A 15,780-nucleotide genomic window follows, 5' to 3' on the forward strand; every position below is an offset into this window, starting at 1 on the left:
GCAGGCCAGATTGAGAAGGCAATTGGGCCGGATCTGGCCCCCGGGCTTTAGGTTGCCTACCCCTGGTTTAGGGTAACCCCCATGCAGTCATGTAATCAAGATAAGCCACCAGAAGGCAAGCAGGAGCCTTGCTCAGCTAATTAAGAATTGTTTTTTCCCCTTTATGTTTCTTTGTTTCCCAACCCTATTTAAACTAGGGGCTTATTAGATCCTCCTGACTCCTTATGCAGTAGGTGAAACACCATTTTAAACACTTACCTTTTTATTTATCACTAAATATATATCCAAAGGCTACTGAAAAGCAGGCAGAAGGAAGGCAAGCAGAATATCACAGTGTTTTAAATGCCCACACCTAGTGAACTTTAGTCAGAGATAAAGTCCTCTCAATACCTAAAGGCTTCCAATTCTAACATTTAGTTTTAACTATGCCAATATACAAATATAAGCTCAAATGAAAAAGTAGTCTACCTAATGCCAAAAATAAAACATAGATAATTTGAAAAGACTATAACATTTTTCAACTAAGGTGTGTGTAGAAGAGGTCAAACGGGAAAATAACTCTAAAAAAATACTTGGCAAGCAAAAGACAATCCTCTCATTTATGCAACAATGTCTTTTTCTTCTCTATTAACATTACAGGCACTGTTACAATGGACAATAAGGAAATCTGATATGCACTCACAAACTGAGTGCCAGGGGGGCAGCAATTAAACACCATCAACAATGCACTGGAGTTCCATTTTTGGTACTTATTATTATGATTATCATCTTATTTCTTCAATTTCTAAATCAAAACGGAAGAATTATGTTCTAAAAATGTGATATAAAATTTTCCAGTTGAGTCCCTACAAGGGGAGTGGATGGATGGGGTGGGAAGGAAAATTAGCCACTGAAACAGAAAACCAGATGTTTCAGAATACCCAGTGTGGAAATGCAGCAAAGCCTGCAACAAGTGCAAATCTATGCTGCTTGCTGCCAGTTCTGGTTGTTGGTGCCACACTACACCATGGCAGACACCGCCCCATTCTAGTGTGGGGTGTGGAAATCTGACCAGTGAGTTTGTGCAGGCTCAGAAGAATGATCTCACATTCCTTTTCAAGCAGATATCCAGTGCAATCATCTGGATTAAGACAGACACAGAGAAGTTTTTGTAAGAATTAGCATTCAGCCATGTTCTCATCCCCCCTTCAGAAAATCATTCTACAATTTCAGTTCTTGAACAGCTCCAGTGAGTACACTGGCTAGCCAGTGAGAGATCCCCAAAGAACATGAAAATTCAATAGGCTAAATCATATCTAGGGATTCTCAGATGAAGGGCGGTATATTTATTTAATAAATAAATAAATATCAGGTGGGGGGGGGGCCAAACACAGGGACTCCCACTCACTCTACTCTTACAAACCTATTTCTCCTGCCTGCCTGCCACCACTTGCTTTTTTCTTTTTTTAAAGATTCATATTCTTGCAGCAGCAGTTCTCTTCTCTATCCCTGGTTGAGTAGCTTGAGTAGCAAGCATGGGATTCCTCCTGACTTGCTTTCCCCCACACACTAGGAATTCAGAAAGAATGTCTTCCCATTGTTCTACTGGCCAGTTTCCTTCCTTCCTATGCACTGTACACTTACTTCACAAGAAAAATCACTCAAGGACACTGAAGGACTAGGACAGTGGCAGGAATCTCATTTCCCAGAGGGGTAGCTATTTTCTTTTATGCCCTGGACTTATGACGCCTTAAAGATGAACAGGTTTACTCATGTTCTCATGGACAACAGTCCACTAAACCTTATGCCACTGTTTAAGGTGGCAAAAACACCTTTGTTATTTTAGGAACGTGTTCAAGACACAAGAGAATTTGGGGGATAACAAAAATGACAAAAATACCTAGTCACAAGAAAAGTAGGTGCTGTACCCTTTCATTAAGTTGTTCCAAAAGCTGTACATACTTGAAAAACTCTGACAATTTGCACTATGCCCCAAGTAGGCTCACACACTAACTCACTCTCACAGAAAGATGTTGAAAGTACACTCAGCTTCTCCAGCCCTCACAGCCCTCACCTCTTTTATGTACTTTGTTAAAAGGAGAGATATATTAAGACTGGCCCAAGCCTCTAACGATTCTGCTTCTCAAATGCCAAACACATGAAGTGGGGTCACTGTGTGTCTCTCAGCAAGCACACACTGGAAAAATAATTTCTAGACGGTCTAGAAAACATAGAAACAGCATAGAAAAAATAGTCCTTGCACCACTTTACATTTCCCTTGCCGTTTTCTGGATCTAAGCTTGAGGAGAGAACTTTCTTGGGTTCCTTCAGTATTTGCTTTGGATTTTACTTTCCACATAACATGGTTTCAACTACAGACTTTGCTTCCTCATTGCTTACCCACAGACTATAAATTACCTATGAATAGGTTAAATAGCACCAGTCCCTGACTTACCACACATAACTGAGTCTCCATTTCAAGCTTCGTATACAAAAACTTCATTCAGCATATTCTAACCCTGGGAATACTCTGCCATCAGTATTTAAACAGCCATATGCTACATTATTGTGAGAGATAATTTTGATACTTCACATCTGCTAAAGACCATTCCCTTTTTATTGGTCAACTTAACTATTTGTTTAACTATTATTCTACTGGAGTTTCAAAAAACCTGTTGCAAAAATTATTCTTTTCACTGCCACTCTCTTTTCTATTTTTTCCTCCTCCAAGGGCAAGTACTGGTATTCTAAACTCTCCACTCAGCTCCTGGTTAAGACCAAGGAGCTTTGCCATTCACCGGAGAATGATTTCATCGCATCTATCCAAATGTCATAATTTGTACAGTGTAATTTGATCCAGAGATTTAATAACATCCCTTTGAAGCACACAAGAATAGCTATTGGCATCGTCTTTATTTATTCAGAAAGAAAATTAGGAACCAAGACAACTAACACCCATCACACACACACACACACACACACACACACACACACACACTATCCCTTTGGTTCTCTTAGAAAGGCAAGCACACCTGTCATCAAAGCAGGCTGTGGGGGAGAAAAATCTGAAAGTGGCCACCAGGGAGCCCGTTACCCGCTATTGAGATTATTCACAGACTTCGGCTCTTATCTGTCTCTCTAGAGAGAGACTGTTTCAGATAGAGGAAGATTCCCTTGAGTTCAAGGTTTCTTTGGGAGCGGGGGGTGGGGGGGTAGAACGGGGCATTTTTGAAAGCAACCAATTCAAGACTCATGCAACTAGAATGTAGGCTGCCATTTAACCAGGGTTAAGAGACTGTGAGGCAGTTGTGTGTGTCCCCTGGTTCCCACCAGCTCCTCCTTGCGTTAAAATGATTTCAAACCACTTTTGTTGTTTCCATGGGCTGGACATACCTTGTGACAATCTCTTACTTTGCTTCATTAAAGCTATAATATAATATATATAGTTTGTTAGAAATTTAGCCTTGCTGGCAGCTCATAACCTATCTCCTAACTAGGTTGTTGAAGGTTGTTGTTGTTTTTTACAAAAAGGAAATTTTTGAACTGCACAGTGGTATGTGATTGTAACTCATGTGCACAGTACATGCCACTCACAGACACTCTGCATGGACGCTTTGTTGCTTAGAGTCGTTCTGGGACATTTAGAAGCCAAAAACAGAATGGCAGAAAATCCTTAGAACCTGGAATTCAACAACAATAATGCAGAACAGTTTCATTTTCCTAATCCAATTGTGTTTGAAACATAGACTGAAAAGCCCTCATTGTGCAAATTTGTAGAGATGTATCCAGTTGGAACCCTCTGCCAATATCAAAGGTTTCCATGAGTAGAAAGGGGAGGCTGCTCAATAATATATACTTAGGAAATTGAGGAGAGGAGAGTGTGGGAAGAAAAGAAGCTCAACTATCTGTAGCCTAACCATTAGAGACAAAAAAAACCACAAGCTATGTTTGTCCGAGGGAAACCCAAAAGCCACGATAATGTAATTGCTCAGTACTTTGTGATATTTTATATGGCTATAACAAATGCAACTGCATTAGTCTTTGTGGTATCCAAAGAAATTCATCCTGTGATTTGTAGAAGTTATTCATCACTATCTTCATAATCACAGTAAAACTTGGCAGCATTGCTAAACCTGGAAGACACTTCTACATGGCTTTTGTGTGTGCCACAATCATCTTATTTATTTAGGAACAACTAGGAGATTCTTCCTCGCCCCCCCCCCCCCCGCCAAAGTAGGATGAAACATATGCCCCAACACACATCTGGCAAAAGCAACATGGAATGCTTTACGCATTTAAAATTCACCCTCCCACAACACAACAGAAATAAAAGTTATAAAAATGTCTTACGGCTTGAAATGCAATAAGCCAGCTTGCAATTGACCTTCCTGAAAAGTTGCTTGTTGAACGGCCAGAGGATTAATGTGAAGAGTTGAATGAAGTTGATTATCAGTCCCGACACTATAAATACATAACTGATAAGGAGGTGACAAATGAATTGAGACTTCAGAAACCCAGCGATGTCCATGATTTAAGGCGGCAATGCAAAGCCTCCAGAAAGCAATCCAAACAATTCGGAAAGTTAACTGCAAAAAAGGTGAGAAAATTTTTGTTTTTAAAAAGGTTAAATTCATGAATGAATCACAGAATAAACTGTGATGAATCCAACTCTTTTCTACCTGAGAGCAGCAACGTATTTAAATGTCACCCTCACAAAAAGCTATTACAGATGCGTTCCACTTTCCACATCCATGGCAAATCTCACAAAATTAACATTAGATGATACATAGCAATATTGGAACCATCTCTGAAATGTAGCACTAGTTATGGCGTAGTCTATGGTCACTGGGTCATACCCTTCAACACACGTTCCAGATTAAAGCAGGGTTTTTTTTACAGATGGAGGGAAATATGGGAAGTATAGAAAGCAGCTATATAAAGCTACATTTATAACTTTGTTCTAAAAAGGTAGAAATGGCATTAAGAAAAGAAAATAAGAAAATGTGACATTTTTCAGACGCGCGCACGCACAGACACACACACACACACAAAAAGATACATGTTACTAACACCCTTAATAGATGCAGACCCCGTTAAGAGGTCACTGCATGCGTTTTGATAAAACAGACAAACATTTTCAGAACTTTGCTCTTAGCTGCCAGTGATACAGCGCTGACAAGACAAAAAAGGAACAACTTGAAAAAGCACTTTAAATTGGTTACCTCTGCAGACTCTAAAACCTTGGATAGGAAATATATGAAATAGTTTAAAATATGATCTATTTCTACCCTTTTCCCATTAAAACTCCACTTCAGAAACATGAACATAGAAATGTTGCCATTTCCAAGCAGTAAGTGTTAAAGGAGTTTGTGGTCCCCCCCCCCCCGTCTGAACACCCACAAGTTAAGGGGATCATGTTTACTTTCTATAAGAGCTCCACAACACTACCTATTCCTTTATTTCCAATGCTAGCTCTTCATTTCACTTTCAAGGTCAATACTGTGAACACCATGTACTGCTTCCTTTCCTTCCCCTCTACTGCCGTGCCTGACAGAAAGACATGATGCTTCTTGACAGATATCACCAGCAGAAGGTTATAGCTCTTAAAAGATATTTCTAGAGAGACAAACCCAGAAGGTTACAATAAGATTTATTAAAACTTACTTATGAGGGTAAAACCCTGTTTTCTAAGTGGTACCTCGGGTTACACACGCTTCAGGTTACATACGCTTCAGGTTAGACTCCGCTAACCCAGAAAGTGCTTCAGGTTAAGATGTTTGCTTCAGGATGAGAACAGAAATCGTGCTCCTGCAGCACAGCAGCAGCGGGAGGCCCCATTAGGTAAAGTGGTGCTTCAGGTTAAGAACAGTTTCAGGTTAAGAACGCACCTCCGGAATGAATTAAGCACTTAACCCGAGGTACCACTGTACCACCTATTTTATCCTTTTAGCAAACTTTGTCAAACAAAAACTTTGTGGCCTTTGTTAAAATACACCATCCACAGGCAAAGCTTGTTGTATTACTTGCGAATTAAAATAAATTTAGTTTCAAGTTTTGTGCTTTTCATTTTTTCTACAAGACATCTCTCTCTCTCTCTCTCTCTCTCTCTCTGTGTGTGTGTGTGTGTGTGTGTGTGTTAGCCTTGGGACCAGCACTGACTGTATTACACCGGTTCCAATCCTGCCTTTAGGACCAAGTCCAAAGAATAGCATTGCCTTTGAGCCTCCTGGTAGCTACACAGTGGGGTGCTGTAGGGGACTCTCTTATCTCCAGTGCTATTTAATATCTACATGAAATTGTTGGGAACGGAATGTTCATTAGGGAGTTTCATAATGATAGCGTATTGCTATCAGTATGCTGATGACACTCAGTTCTATTTCACCATAATATCTTAATCACAGAATCATATAATTGTAAAGTTGGAAGGGATCCTGAGGGTCATCAACCCCCTGCATAGCAGGAACCTCAACTAAAGCATCCATTGCAGATGGCCCTCCAACCTCTGCTTAAAAACCTCCAAGGAAGGAGAGTCCACCACCTTCTGAGGGAGTCTGTTCCACTGTCAAACAGCTCTTACCATCAGAAAGCTCTTCCTGATGTTTAGTTAGAGTCTCCTTTCTTGTAACTTGAATCCACTGGCTTGGTTCCTACCACCCAGAGAAGGAGAAAACAAGATTGCTCCATCTTCCATGTGACAGCCCTTGAGATATTTGAAGATGGGTATCCTATCTCCTCTTTTCCAGGCTAAATAAACCTCAATCATTCCTCATAAGGCTTGGCTTCTAGACCCTTGTTCATCCTAGTTGCCCTCCTGTGCACATGTTCCAGCTTCTCAATATCCTTCTTAAATTGTGGCACCCAGAACTGGACGCAGGACTCCAGGTGGGGCCCAGGCATCTTCACTTGGTCACAAGCGGCCTATAGCCAGGCGCAAAATGTGTCTGGCACCTGGCTAATTTTGAACACTGCCAGCAATGCCTTGCTGCTGCCTTGCATCATGCAGTAGCCCCTCAGAAAAACAATCTTTGTGTTGGACATGTGGGGCAGAATCAGGGGTGCTTGCTGCTGGCAAGTGGATTTATGGAACCTTGGCAAGAAGAAGATTGTATGCATTAAGCTTGCCATATATATTGGACAAAGAGCTTTCTGTATAAGGACAGCTAAAATAGGAAGCAATTTAAAACCAGCTGTCATGCATGCTCTGATGAACGGCAATTTGCTCAATGCTATATTGGGGGTGGGGGGGTGAGGGCTGTTGTTGGCTGTATATAGCTTGGTGTGTTTGTGTGAATATACACACACAGTATTAAGTTTTAGTATTATATATGGTTGGTCTTCATCTGATAAGAAGTGAGAAAAATACAAATTTTAAAAATAAATAAGGTACATTTTGCAAGTCCACATCTACTATTCCACCTAGAGGACATACTCCCTGGGGTTTTTTTAATGGAAAAGGTTCAGAAAACGTCATTGACAAAGTGTGCTGCATCTCTACAAACACTGAAGTCTGGCTGATCCAAAATCATCAGAAGCAATAAAGAACAAAATACCTGTCAGGTTTATATATCAGAAGGCTTGAAGTCGCTTAGGCCAACAAATTTCCTGGGAAATTAACTAACTTCAGCTCTTGCTCAAGCTGAATGTTTCAAATAGATTCTGTCTAGAATAAAAACTAAGAACGGAGCTGCCACAATAGTTCCCTAAATAAATGTATACTTTGCAACTCTGGCATACAGTTGGAACTATAGCATACAGCACACACCAATAAACTATCACAAGCCCACTCAATAAACTTCACCATTTTCATATGCAATCTCCATTTAAATAATGACGACGATGTTTGGGACAAAAGCTAACACCTGTCATAAGTCCATAGATTCAAAAAAAAATGTTCAGCTTATACAGAAAAAAAGTAAAAATAGACAGTTTTTAATAAATAGCAAACTACTTAAGCAGACTAGTTTTAATAGCAGACTACTAAAGATTGCATTTATCTATCCATAATAACACCTTACATCCCACTGAGAAGATGAAGTTTTGGCAAACCTCACAGGAAAAGCCTGTGGATGTCTAACTGCCGATTTTTAATAGTTGTTAAGTGATGGAGGTCTGACATGACCACTTTCAGGTATTTTGATGTCAGATTTAATGTCCATCACACACAACTCTGACCCAAAGAACAGCCAACCCCTGCGCTATCCACTTTATGTGATAGGTGATGTCTCTCTTCCATGAATGTTCACACAACAATAAATAAGTAGTTTTGCCACTTTTGTTACATTTTACAAAAAATGCTGAATAAAAGTATTAAAATGTCTTACGATATTTTTTTTTTAAAAAAACACACACACCGAAAGACCAGTTTATAAATATCCACAAAACATACTCTTATCCTTGCCACAGTTGGAATCTTTCACACATTTGCACCGATGGGTCAATAAAAAAGGGGGAAGGATGACAGGGGGCCTTCCAAGCGTTTTTAAGATCAAAACCTTTCAGTGACAAACTAGCTCTTATGGAGGTATAAGCAGATCCAAGCAACAAATAGCAGCAGCAGCACTACTAGAAGTAACTCACACTCTTAGAAATAAGGCTACTTACAAGCAGTGGCGTAGCGTGGGTTGTCAGCACTCGAGGCAAGGCAAGTAATTTGCACCCCCTAACCCGTGGATTTGCGCCCCCTAACCCTAACCCCCAGATGTTGCGCCCGGTGCGGCCGGCCCCCCCTGCACCCCCCACGCTACGCCACTGCTTACAAGAGTATCCTTATCTCCTTGTTTGTACATGTCGGACGCAAATGTTATTCTGTAGAATTGCAGTGCCCAATGGACCTAAACATCTGCTCCAACAGCTGTGTCATCACCTTAGTCTAACTCAGGGAGAGGGTTAGTGGTCCAGCAGTTGTCAACAGACTGCAACTCCCATCATGCCTGATCAGGGGCCGGGGGTCTGGGGCTGAGTCGAGTCGGGAGTGCAACAAAATTTGGCCAGCCGCAGGTTCTTCAGCCCTGGTCTTAAGCAGCACTAGCAAACATTCTTGACAGAGGCAAGGAAAGCCCCTTCATCCAGGCACAACTTGACACACAGTCGAGCAGAAATTCCCACCGGCCATTTCCTCCCTTGGCTGTAAAATGTGGAGAGGCAGGCTGCGTCTCCCTAGAGCACCCTGTTGCATTTCATCAGCCAAAGCTAATTATTTTAGACAACCACCACCTCCAGTCGGTGGATGGCAAAGCAACTTCAGCAAAGCGGCCGTCTATAGAATGTCACAAATGTCTGCTTTCCTGGGCAACCCCGTTCCCTCCCCCACCTTCTCCTCGCCGAACGTGAGAAGGCAACCAACGCGTGTCCACCCCTGACACAAACGCACCCATCCGAAACACACAAGGGACATTGCCGGGTGTCATTCTGAAGTCTATATGGTGACAATGGTCTGGTCTTGTGTTTCCATGGAAACGGGGAAGAAGGGAAGCTGGAGCAGAGCATGCTGCACGGAGCACAAGGGAGCCAACACGTAGCAGGAAGATGCTCGTGGCCTCCAGCTGCCCGGCCTCCCCCCGCCCCCCCCCACAATGAATGGAGATACGGACGCGAGAGAGCAGGAGGAAAATCCCACTAATGCGAGCGAGCTCTTCCACGGACACGGCCGGCTCCAAAGCACCCAAAACCCTCTCCCTGCTGAAAGCTAAGCTTGCATCCACTGGAGACGCTTCTGCGCTCAAAGGACCAGGGCTGCCCTCCCCTCCCCCTTCCCCAGAAGGAAACAGCGAAGAAGAGTTCCCGGGACACGTACCTGGCGTAAGGCAGCCCTCGGCAGCGGCGCGTGGCAAGAGCAAAAGCGGGACACCAGCGGTGAGGGGAAGGAAGGCAGGCTCCGCCCTCGGGGTGGGTCCCTTCGCAAAAGGAAAACAGGCTCCTTTGCTGACGCTCCTCTCAGTCACTTACTTGCAAAGCGCCGGAGGGAGAGAAACAAAAAAGGGGGCTGCTTCCCTCTGTCCTTCTCAAAGCCCCGCCAAACAGACACAGGCAGACCCCCCCCCCCCCAATTACACACTTGGCTTTCAGCTGTTGCAGAAGCTAGTCTCCTTGGTGGAGCATCTTTTCCTTCCTCTCTGCTAAGACGCACGCACGTCTCTTGCAGAAAGAGCCTCGTGTCCTGCGCAGAGGATCGTAGCCTCCAAATCAGATCATTATTCATTTAAATGAAACATGGCCCGTGAGTATTACAAACGGGGAAATGCCCCCCCCCTACTCATCACCTGGAAAGTTCATTAACAAAAGGAAACATTTAGAGTGCGACCATTTCTCAGAATGACAAATCTCTGACTACTAGGAAGCTAAAAGTGCTACCTGGTGTGTGGAAGGTTTTGGCTCTGGACACCAGATACAGTCCAAGGCCCCAAGCCATTGTATGGTCACTTGGAAGTAAGTCCCGCTGTGTTCAGTAGAGCTCACACCCATAAAAGTGTGCAAAAGATGGCCACATTAAAGGTAAAATCTTCAAGGGCCCCTGGTGGCTACACTATGAGATGCCGTATGAGACTCCAGAGCCAATTAATATCTACATAAAGCTGCTGGGAATGGTCATTAGGAGTTTCAGGGCAAGGTGGCAACAGTCTGCTGATGACAGCTCTATTTATCTGTAACATCTGAATCAGGATAATAAAAATTATTTAAGACAAAACAAAACATCTGAATCAGGAGGGGCTGTGCATTGCCATCGCTGGACCATTGCCTGGGCCTGGTGGTGAAATGGATGAGGAAAAGCAAGCTGAGCTTGAATCCTGGCAAGATGGAGGCACTGCAGGCGAGTACAGGATTGACCCAAGACATTTTGGCACTTGAGGTGAACCACAAAATGCCCTCTTCCCTGGCCAGTGAAGAAGTGGTGAATGAAGAGCTCCATCAGGAATAATGGGGGGAGAGTAAAGATCTATCTTAGGAACAAAGGTGGGAGGAGACCAGCATTGCCTCCTATTCACCAAGAGGCAGCCTTGGGGGAAGCTGTAGAGGTGGTGACAGATCCTGCCTCCAAGAAGCATGCACTGGCACTGCAGGAGACAGTTGTGAAACTGCACCTAACTATAGAGTAATATGTTTGCTTGTTTTTATTTTGTCATGGTTGGGCAAATGTTTTGTTTGTCTTGTGTGGGTATTTTGCTGTCACTCTCAGGGCTATGAAACATGGACTAGCATATGCAGCAGTTCTTGTCAACAGATTGTCTGCAGTGTGTGTGTGTGTGGGGGGCAATGCAGGGGGCCCAATCCACATACAGTGTCCTGGGTCCAGGAAATCCTGTTTGTATCCCTGGGTACACTCTGTTACACCAGATCTCCCTTCCCCACATGGCACAGGACCCATGGTACGGCTGAGAGCTGTCACAGATTCTAATAAAGGATACTCTAATTTAAAACTATGTAAGTAGCTTTATCTCCCATGGGGCCTATGAGCTTGACTACTCAGACAATTCCCTCTCCACCACATATCCCATGGTGCCAGGGAATAATCCAAAGTAATGACACACAGTTCTATTGCTGGAGCTGAATGTTCCAGTTTACTGCTCAAATTACGGGGGGGGGGGGGGGTGATTTGTTGGCAGGGGCCAACCCTATTACATTTTGCAAATATATTTTTAAAAAATGTCCAGTAGCAGAAAACCTTACCAAGTTTAAAAAGGGGGGGAAAGTACGATAATAGTCTGAGCCTTCTCAAGAGGAAAAGAGGCAATGTATGATGATGACCCGAGTATTGCTTCCGTATCATATAGGAAGCATGCATGTCCCCATTTCACCATGCACTCAACACAACAGGAAGCTGTGCCTGGCTATAGGTTCACATCTGTGGTATATGCTGCAAAAACTGGCACACACACACTGAAATGTCATTTAATGACACATTGTACACACTTTCCCCTACAATGGGAGAGACAACTATCTGGAATATTGTGTCATATGTAGTACCCATTGGGTGACAAAACTCATTTTAAGCTTTCAAATGAAACAAAGCACACAGAATAAACTAATGAAAAACAGCAATAATGGGACAGCAAACTTAGGATGTAGTTGAGAGGCAGTGGCAGAGGAATGGGGGGTACAGTCCACCCTGGGTGTCATCACTGAGGGGGGTGACAAAATGACAAAAATATGAGTTTTTTAAAAAACTGGGCTCACAAAACTTTTTAGTTCTGTCAACAAACATAATGAAATGCGGCTGGCACTGGGTGCCACACCGCGCGGGCCAGCACTTACCATGGGGCCTGCAGCGTGCCTGAGCCACGCGTCTCTCCTTGGAGTGTTGTGGTGGCTTGGGTGCCTCCAGGCTTCATGCTGCCTGCAACAACAGCGTGGGACTTGTGTCTGCCCACCAGCTCTCCCTCAGACACCCCACAGCTGAGGGGGAGGCAGCAAAGAGGCTCCACGCAGTGTGCCCTGCCCCCGGCTGCAGGACACGCACTGCACCCAGCACCCAAGTGGCTAGCTACACCGCTGTCAAGAGAGAGGAAGAAATAAAATGGGCAAGACCGATGGTTGAGCCTGGGTTCAGTTCAGCAGTACATGTATCTCAATCAAACTGCAAAGATGGAAGGGACACACCAATAGCCCTCTTTCTATATTATACTTTTCTTCACACATACACGCTGTTAACACAACATACGTACCAAAATTGATTTTTACAACAAGTAGTCTAGCAGTTCAACATACAAATCAAGCTATATGGAAGAAGCCAGAAATACACAAGATAAATATGAAGAAAGACTTAGCTTTCAGCGTCACAATAATAAATTCAAAGCTCTTCTTCTAAAAGAAAAATTCAGCACCAATTCACTTTTCAACAGAACTCTATCAACCCACTTATAATAGTGAAACATGACAATCTTTTAACTTTTGATGGAGAGATCTTTGAGCACACCACTGTGAAACAATCCTGACACCACCTTTTGGTTTCAGCCAGTTGCAGTTTGGGAAACAACTCAATTTGTGTCTTTCTGCTGCTAACATTTGCCAAAGGCTCTCCCCAAAAACCCAGATATGCAATGATAACAGCACTCCAGGTTGAAAACCACACAGGCTATACTCATTCTTCCTATGGCTTCCACAGTTGGCCACTAACTCTAGGTAACAATTATTTCCTGCAAGACAGTCATGGTACTTCCACACTATACATTTACTGTGTGACCACTGTGTGTTTACTCACGTTTTACAGAGCATATCATCGTGGAAACATTGCTCTCCCCCCCCTTATGCTTTCCCCGTAGTTCTTCCACTTTTTCTCAGACCTCAAAAGCTTTAGGCTTTACCATTTCTGCCCATCACCCACCTTTTGAATGGAAATGCAATCTCCTCCTCTCACAATATTACCCAGCATCATTCAGTAAAGCGGAAAATTGGAAAATCCAGGATGCACAAAATGAAGTTGTTGATTACACAATGCAGAGCTTATCTCTGGAATTTGACACAAGATGCAGTGATGGTCACAAACATGGATGGTTTTTTAAATGAATTAGACAAATTCAAGGAGGATAAGGCTATTAATGGCTTCTAGCCATGAGGGCTATGCACTGCCTCCAGTATCAGAGGCAGAAGGGTTCTGAATACAAGTTGTTGGGAGCGCAAGTAGGAAGCATGCTATCACATTCAAGTGCTGCTTGAAGGCTTCCCATGGGCATCTGGTTGGCTGCTGTGAGAACAGGATTCTGGAGTTCATTGGTCTTTGGCCTGATCAAGCAAGGCTCTTCTCATATTCTTCTTAAGAATTGGGACAACTGACAGGAGGAGTGGTCTAATGATGACATGGTTAATGAAGCCCTACCATTTCCTGTTTGCAGTACCACACTGCAATGTTAATTCCTCTATTACATTTCAGTTAGAGGTTGCCAGTTTTGAGGGGCTCCTCATGGAAGCAGCAGCTGGGGAGCACTTCACAAGCTGTGTGTGGGCTTTACATCTTCCTTTGGCAATTGCTCTCCGCCCCGCCACACCACCCTGCTTCCCAGAAGAGGCCAGCATAGTAGAAAAGCAAATTCTCAACATTAAAGATCCTAATATGGAAGCATAAAAACTTAAGAGCAGCCCTCCTGGATCAGGCCAGGAACCCTTCTAGTTCAGCAGCCTGTTCTTACAGAGGCCAACCAGATGCCCAAGGTAAGCACACAAGCAGGATCCGAGCATTCTCCTTCCTGCAGTTTGTAGCGCTAGTCAAATCCACTACTCAAGTCTCCATGTTATACCTCGGGTTAAATGTGCTTCAGGTTGAGCATTTTCAGGTTACGCTCTGTGGCGACCCGGAAGTAATGGAGTGCGTTACTTCCGGGTTTCGCTGCTCGCGCATGCACAGATGCTCAAAATGACGTCACGCACATGCGCGGAAGCGGCGAATCGCGACCCATGCAGACACGGGTAGCGTTCGCTCCAGGATGCGAACGGGGCTCCGGAACGGATCCCATTCGCATCCAGAGGTACCACTGTATATAAGTGCAGCAGGGTGCCCTTAAGTACAAACAAGGAAGAATGAATGAAGCTTTATACTTTCTGAAGGTCATGGCAGAACTCCACCTGATCACATTTTGCACTACAGTTTTATGAAATAGTTTAATTCCTAGCCCTCAATTTACTATGAGCAAAGATTTCCAATGCAACCCCAGTATGTACACAATTTCAGGAACCAAAATAAATTCATTGAAACCCATAATACTGTATTTTAAAATCCCATAATCTTAATTCCATTTTGCAAGGAAGTAGGGAATGTAAGAGCTCTGACTCAATTCTGGAAGTATGAGGGTCACAGATCAGCTTGCTAGATGAAATGTAATAGTCTCTTACATAAGTAGCCATGAAAAGTACCTGCATGCAAAACAATAATTATGCCTCGCTTGCAACACAGATTCATCACATTGACATTGTGGCTAGAGTCTGGATTACATTGATTATATCTTTATGCATACCCCACCTTTTTCCCCGACGGCACTCAAAGTGACTTGGAGATAAAAATAAGAACTGCTAAAGAAAAGAAAAGAAAAAACAAAGAAAAAACAATCATTAAAAAGAATTAAACATTGATAAATCTATATATATATACACACAAAAAATCTATTAAACCCATACCAGTAATTACAACCAGCCCTTTCATTAAAATCAATCCATTCCTAAAAGCCTGTTGAAACAAGAAGGTCTTCACCTGCTGGCAGAAGGACAAGGAGGGAGCTAGTCTAGTTTCTCTAGGGAAGGAGTACCAAAGTTTGGGAGTAGCCACCAACAAGGCTCTCTCCTGCATCCAAGTGTGCCTGTGAGGGTGGGAGGACTGAGGCCTCCTTCTATTCCATCCCCTCAGAAAACCTTTAGCCAGGTTCCTATGTTTGATACTCACCAAGGTCAGAGCCATAGCTCAGTAGAGCACCAGCTTTAGGTGCAGAAGGTCCCCCACTGAATCTCCTGCATCTCCAGGGAGAATTGTGAAAGACCTCTGCCTTTAACCCTGGCGACCCATTGTCCATCAGTGTGGACCAGCCTCCCTCTACCAGGAGTCCTCCGACTCCCATCAGCCCCAGCCATTATAAACAGTTGGAGTGGAGGCCAACAACATCTGGAGAGCCACATGTTCTTCTGGCCATGTTTAACTATGGTTTAGCATTACAGAAATGAGCTAGCAAACTTCTGGCTTGCATGCTGCCCCTCCATTCTAGATGAATCTTAGTGTGAGAGTTTTCTTTTACTCCCTTTTTTCTCATCCTGAGAGCTCCAAATGTCTCTAGAGTGCTCCTTCTGCCCACCTCTGGGGAAGCCAGCCCCTAGTCCTTACTGCCT

The 15,780-nt window shown here is 43.5% G+C and overlaps 2 protein-coding genes across 7 annotated transcripts in view; one reads left to right on the forward strand and one right to left on the reverse strand.

The window, feature by feature from the left end:
* Nucleotides 1-15,780, forward strand: part of ACAT2 (acetyl-CoA acetyltransferase 2) — an 833,137-nt gene that overhangs the window by 503,677 nt on the left and 313,680 nt on the right. The window lies entirely within an intron of this gene.
* AGPAT4 (1-acylglycerol-3-phosphate O-acyltransferase 4) overlaps nucleotides 1-15,780 on the reverse strand; it is a 52,388-nt gene that overhangs the window by 30,009 nt on the left and 6,599 nt on the right. For 2 of the 6 annotated variants that reach the window (XR_014562542.1, XM_083732672.1), the window contains exon 2: nucleotides 4,330-4,565. The exons of 1 other annotated variant lie outside the window; for it this stretch is intronic. Coding sequence is in view for 3 of the 5 variants with exons in the window: in XM_083732672.1 (XP_083588798.1) it covers nucleotides 4,330-4,507 (178 nt within the window). In the remaining 2 variants the exon portion in view is untranslated. Of the gene's footprint in view, nucleotides 1-2,053; nucleotides 2,645-4,329; nucleotides 4,566-5,427; nucleotides 5,582-6,556; nucleotides 6,680-7,529; nucleotides 7,672-15,780 lie in introns of those variants that run through there. 3 more of the 6 variants (XM_083732674.1, XM_083732673.1, XM_083732676.1) reach the window with 3 other exon arrangements.

This window comes from Podarcis gaigeae, assembly GCF_964106915.1.
Source record: "Podarcis gaigeae genome assembly, chromosome: 3".
In the NCBI taxonomy this organism is placed as follows: domain Eukaryota; kingdom Metazoa; phylum Chordata; class Lepidosauria; order Squamata; family Lacertidae; genus Podarcis; species Podarcis gaigeae.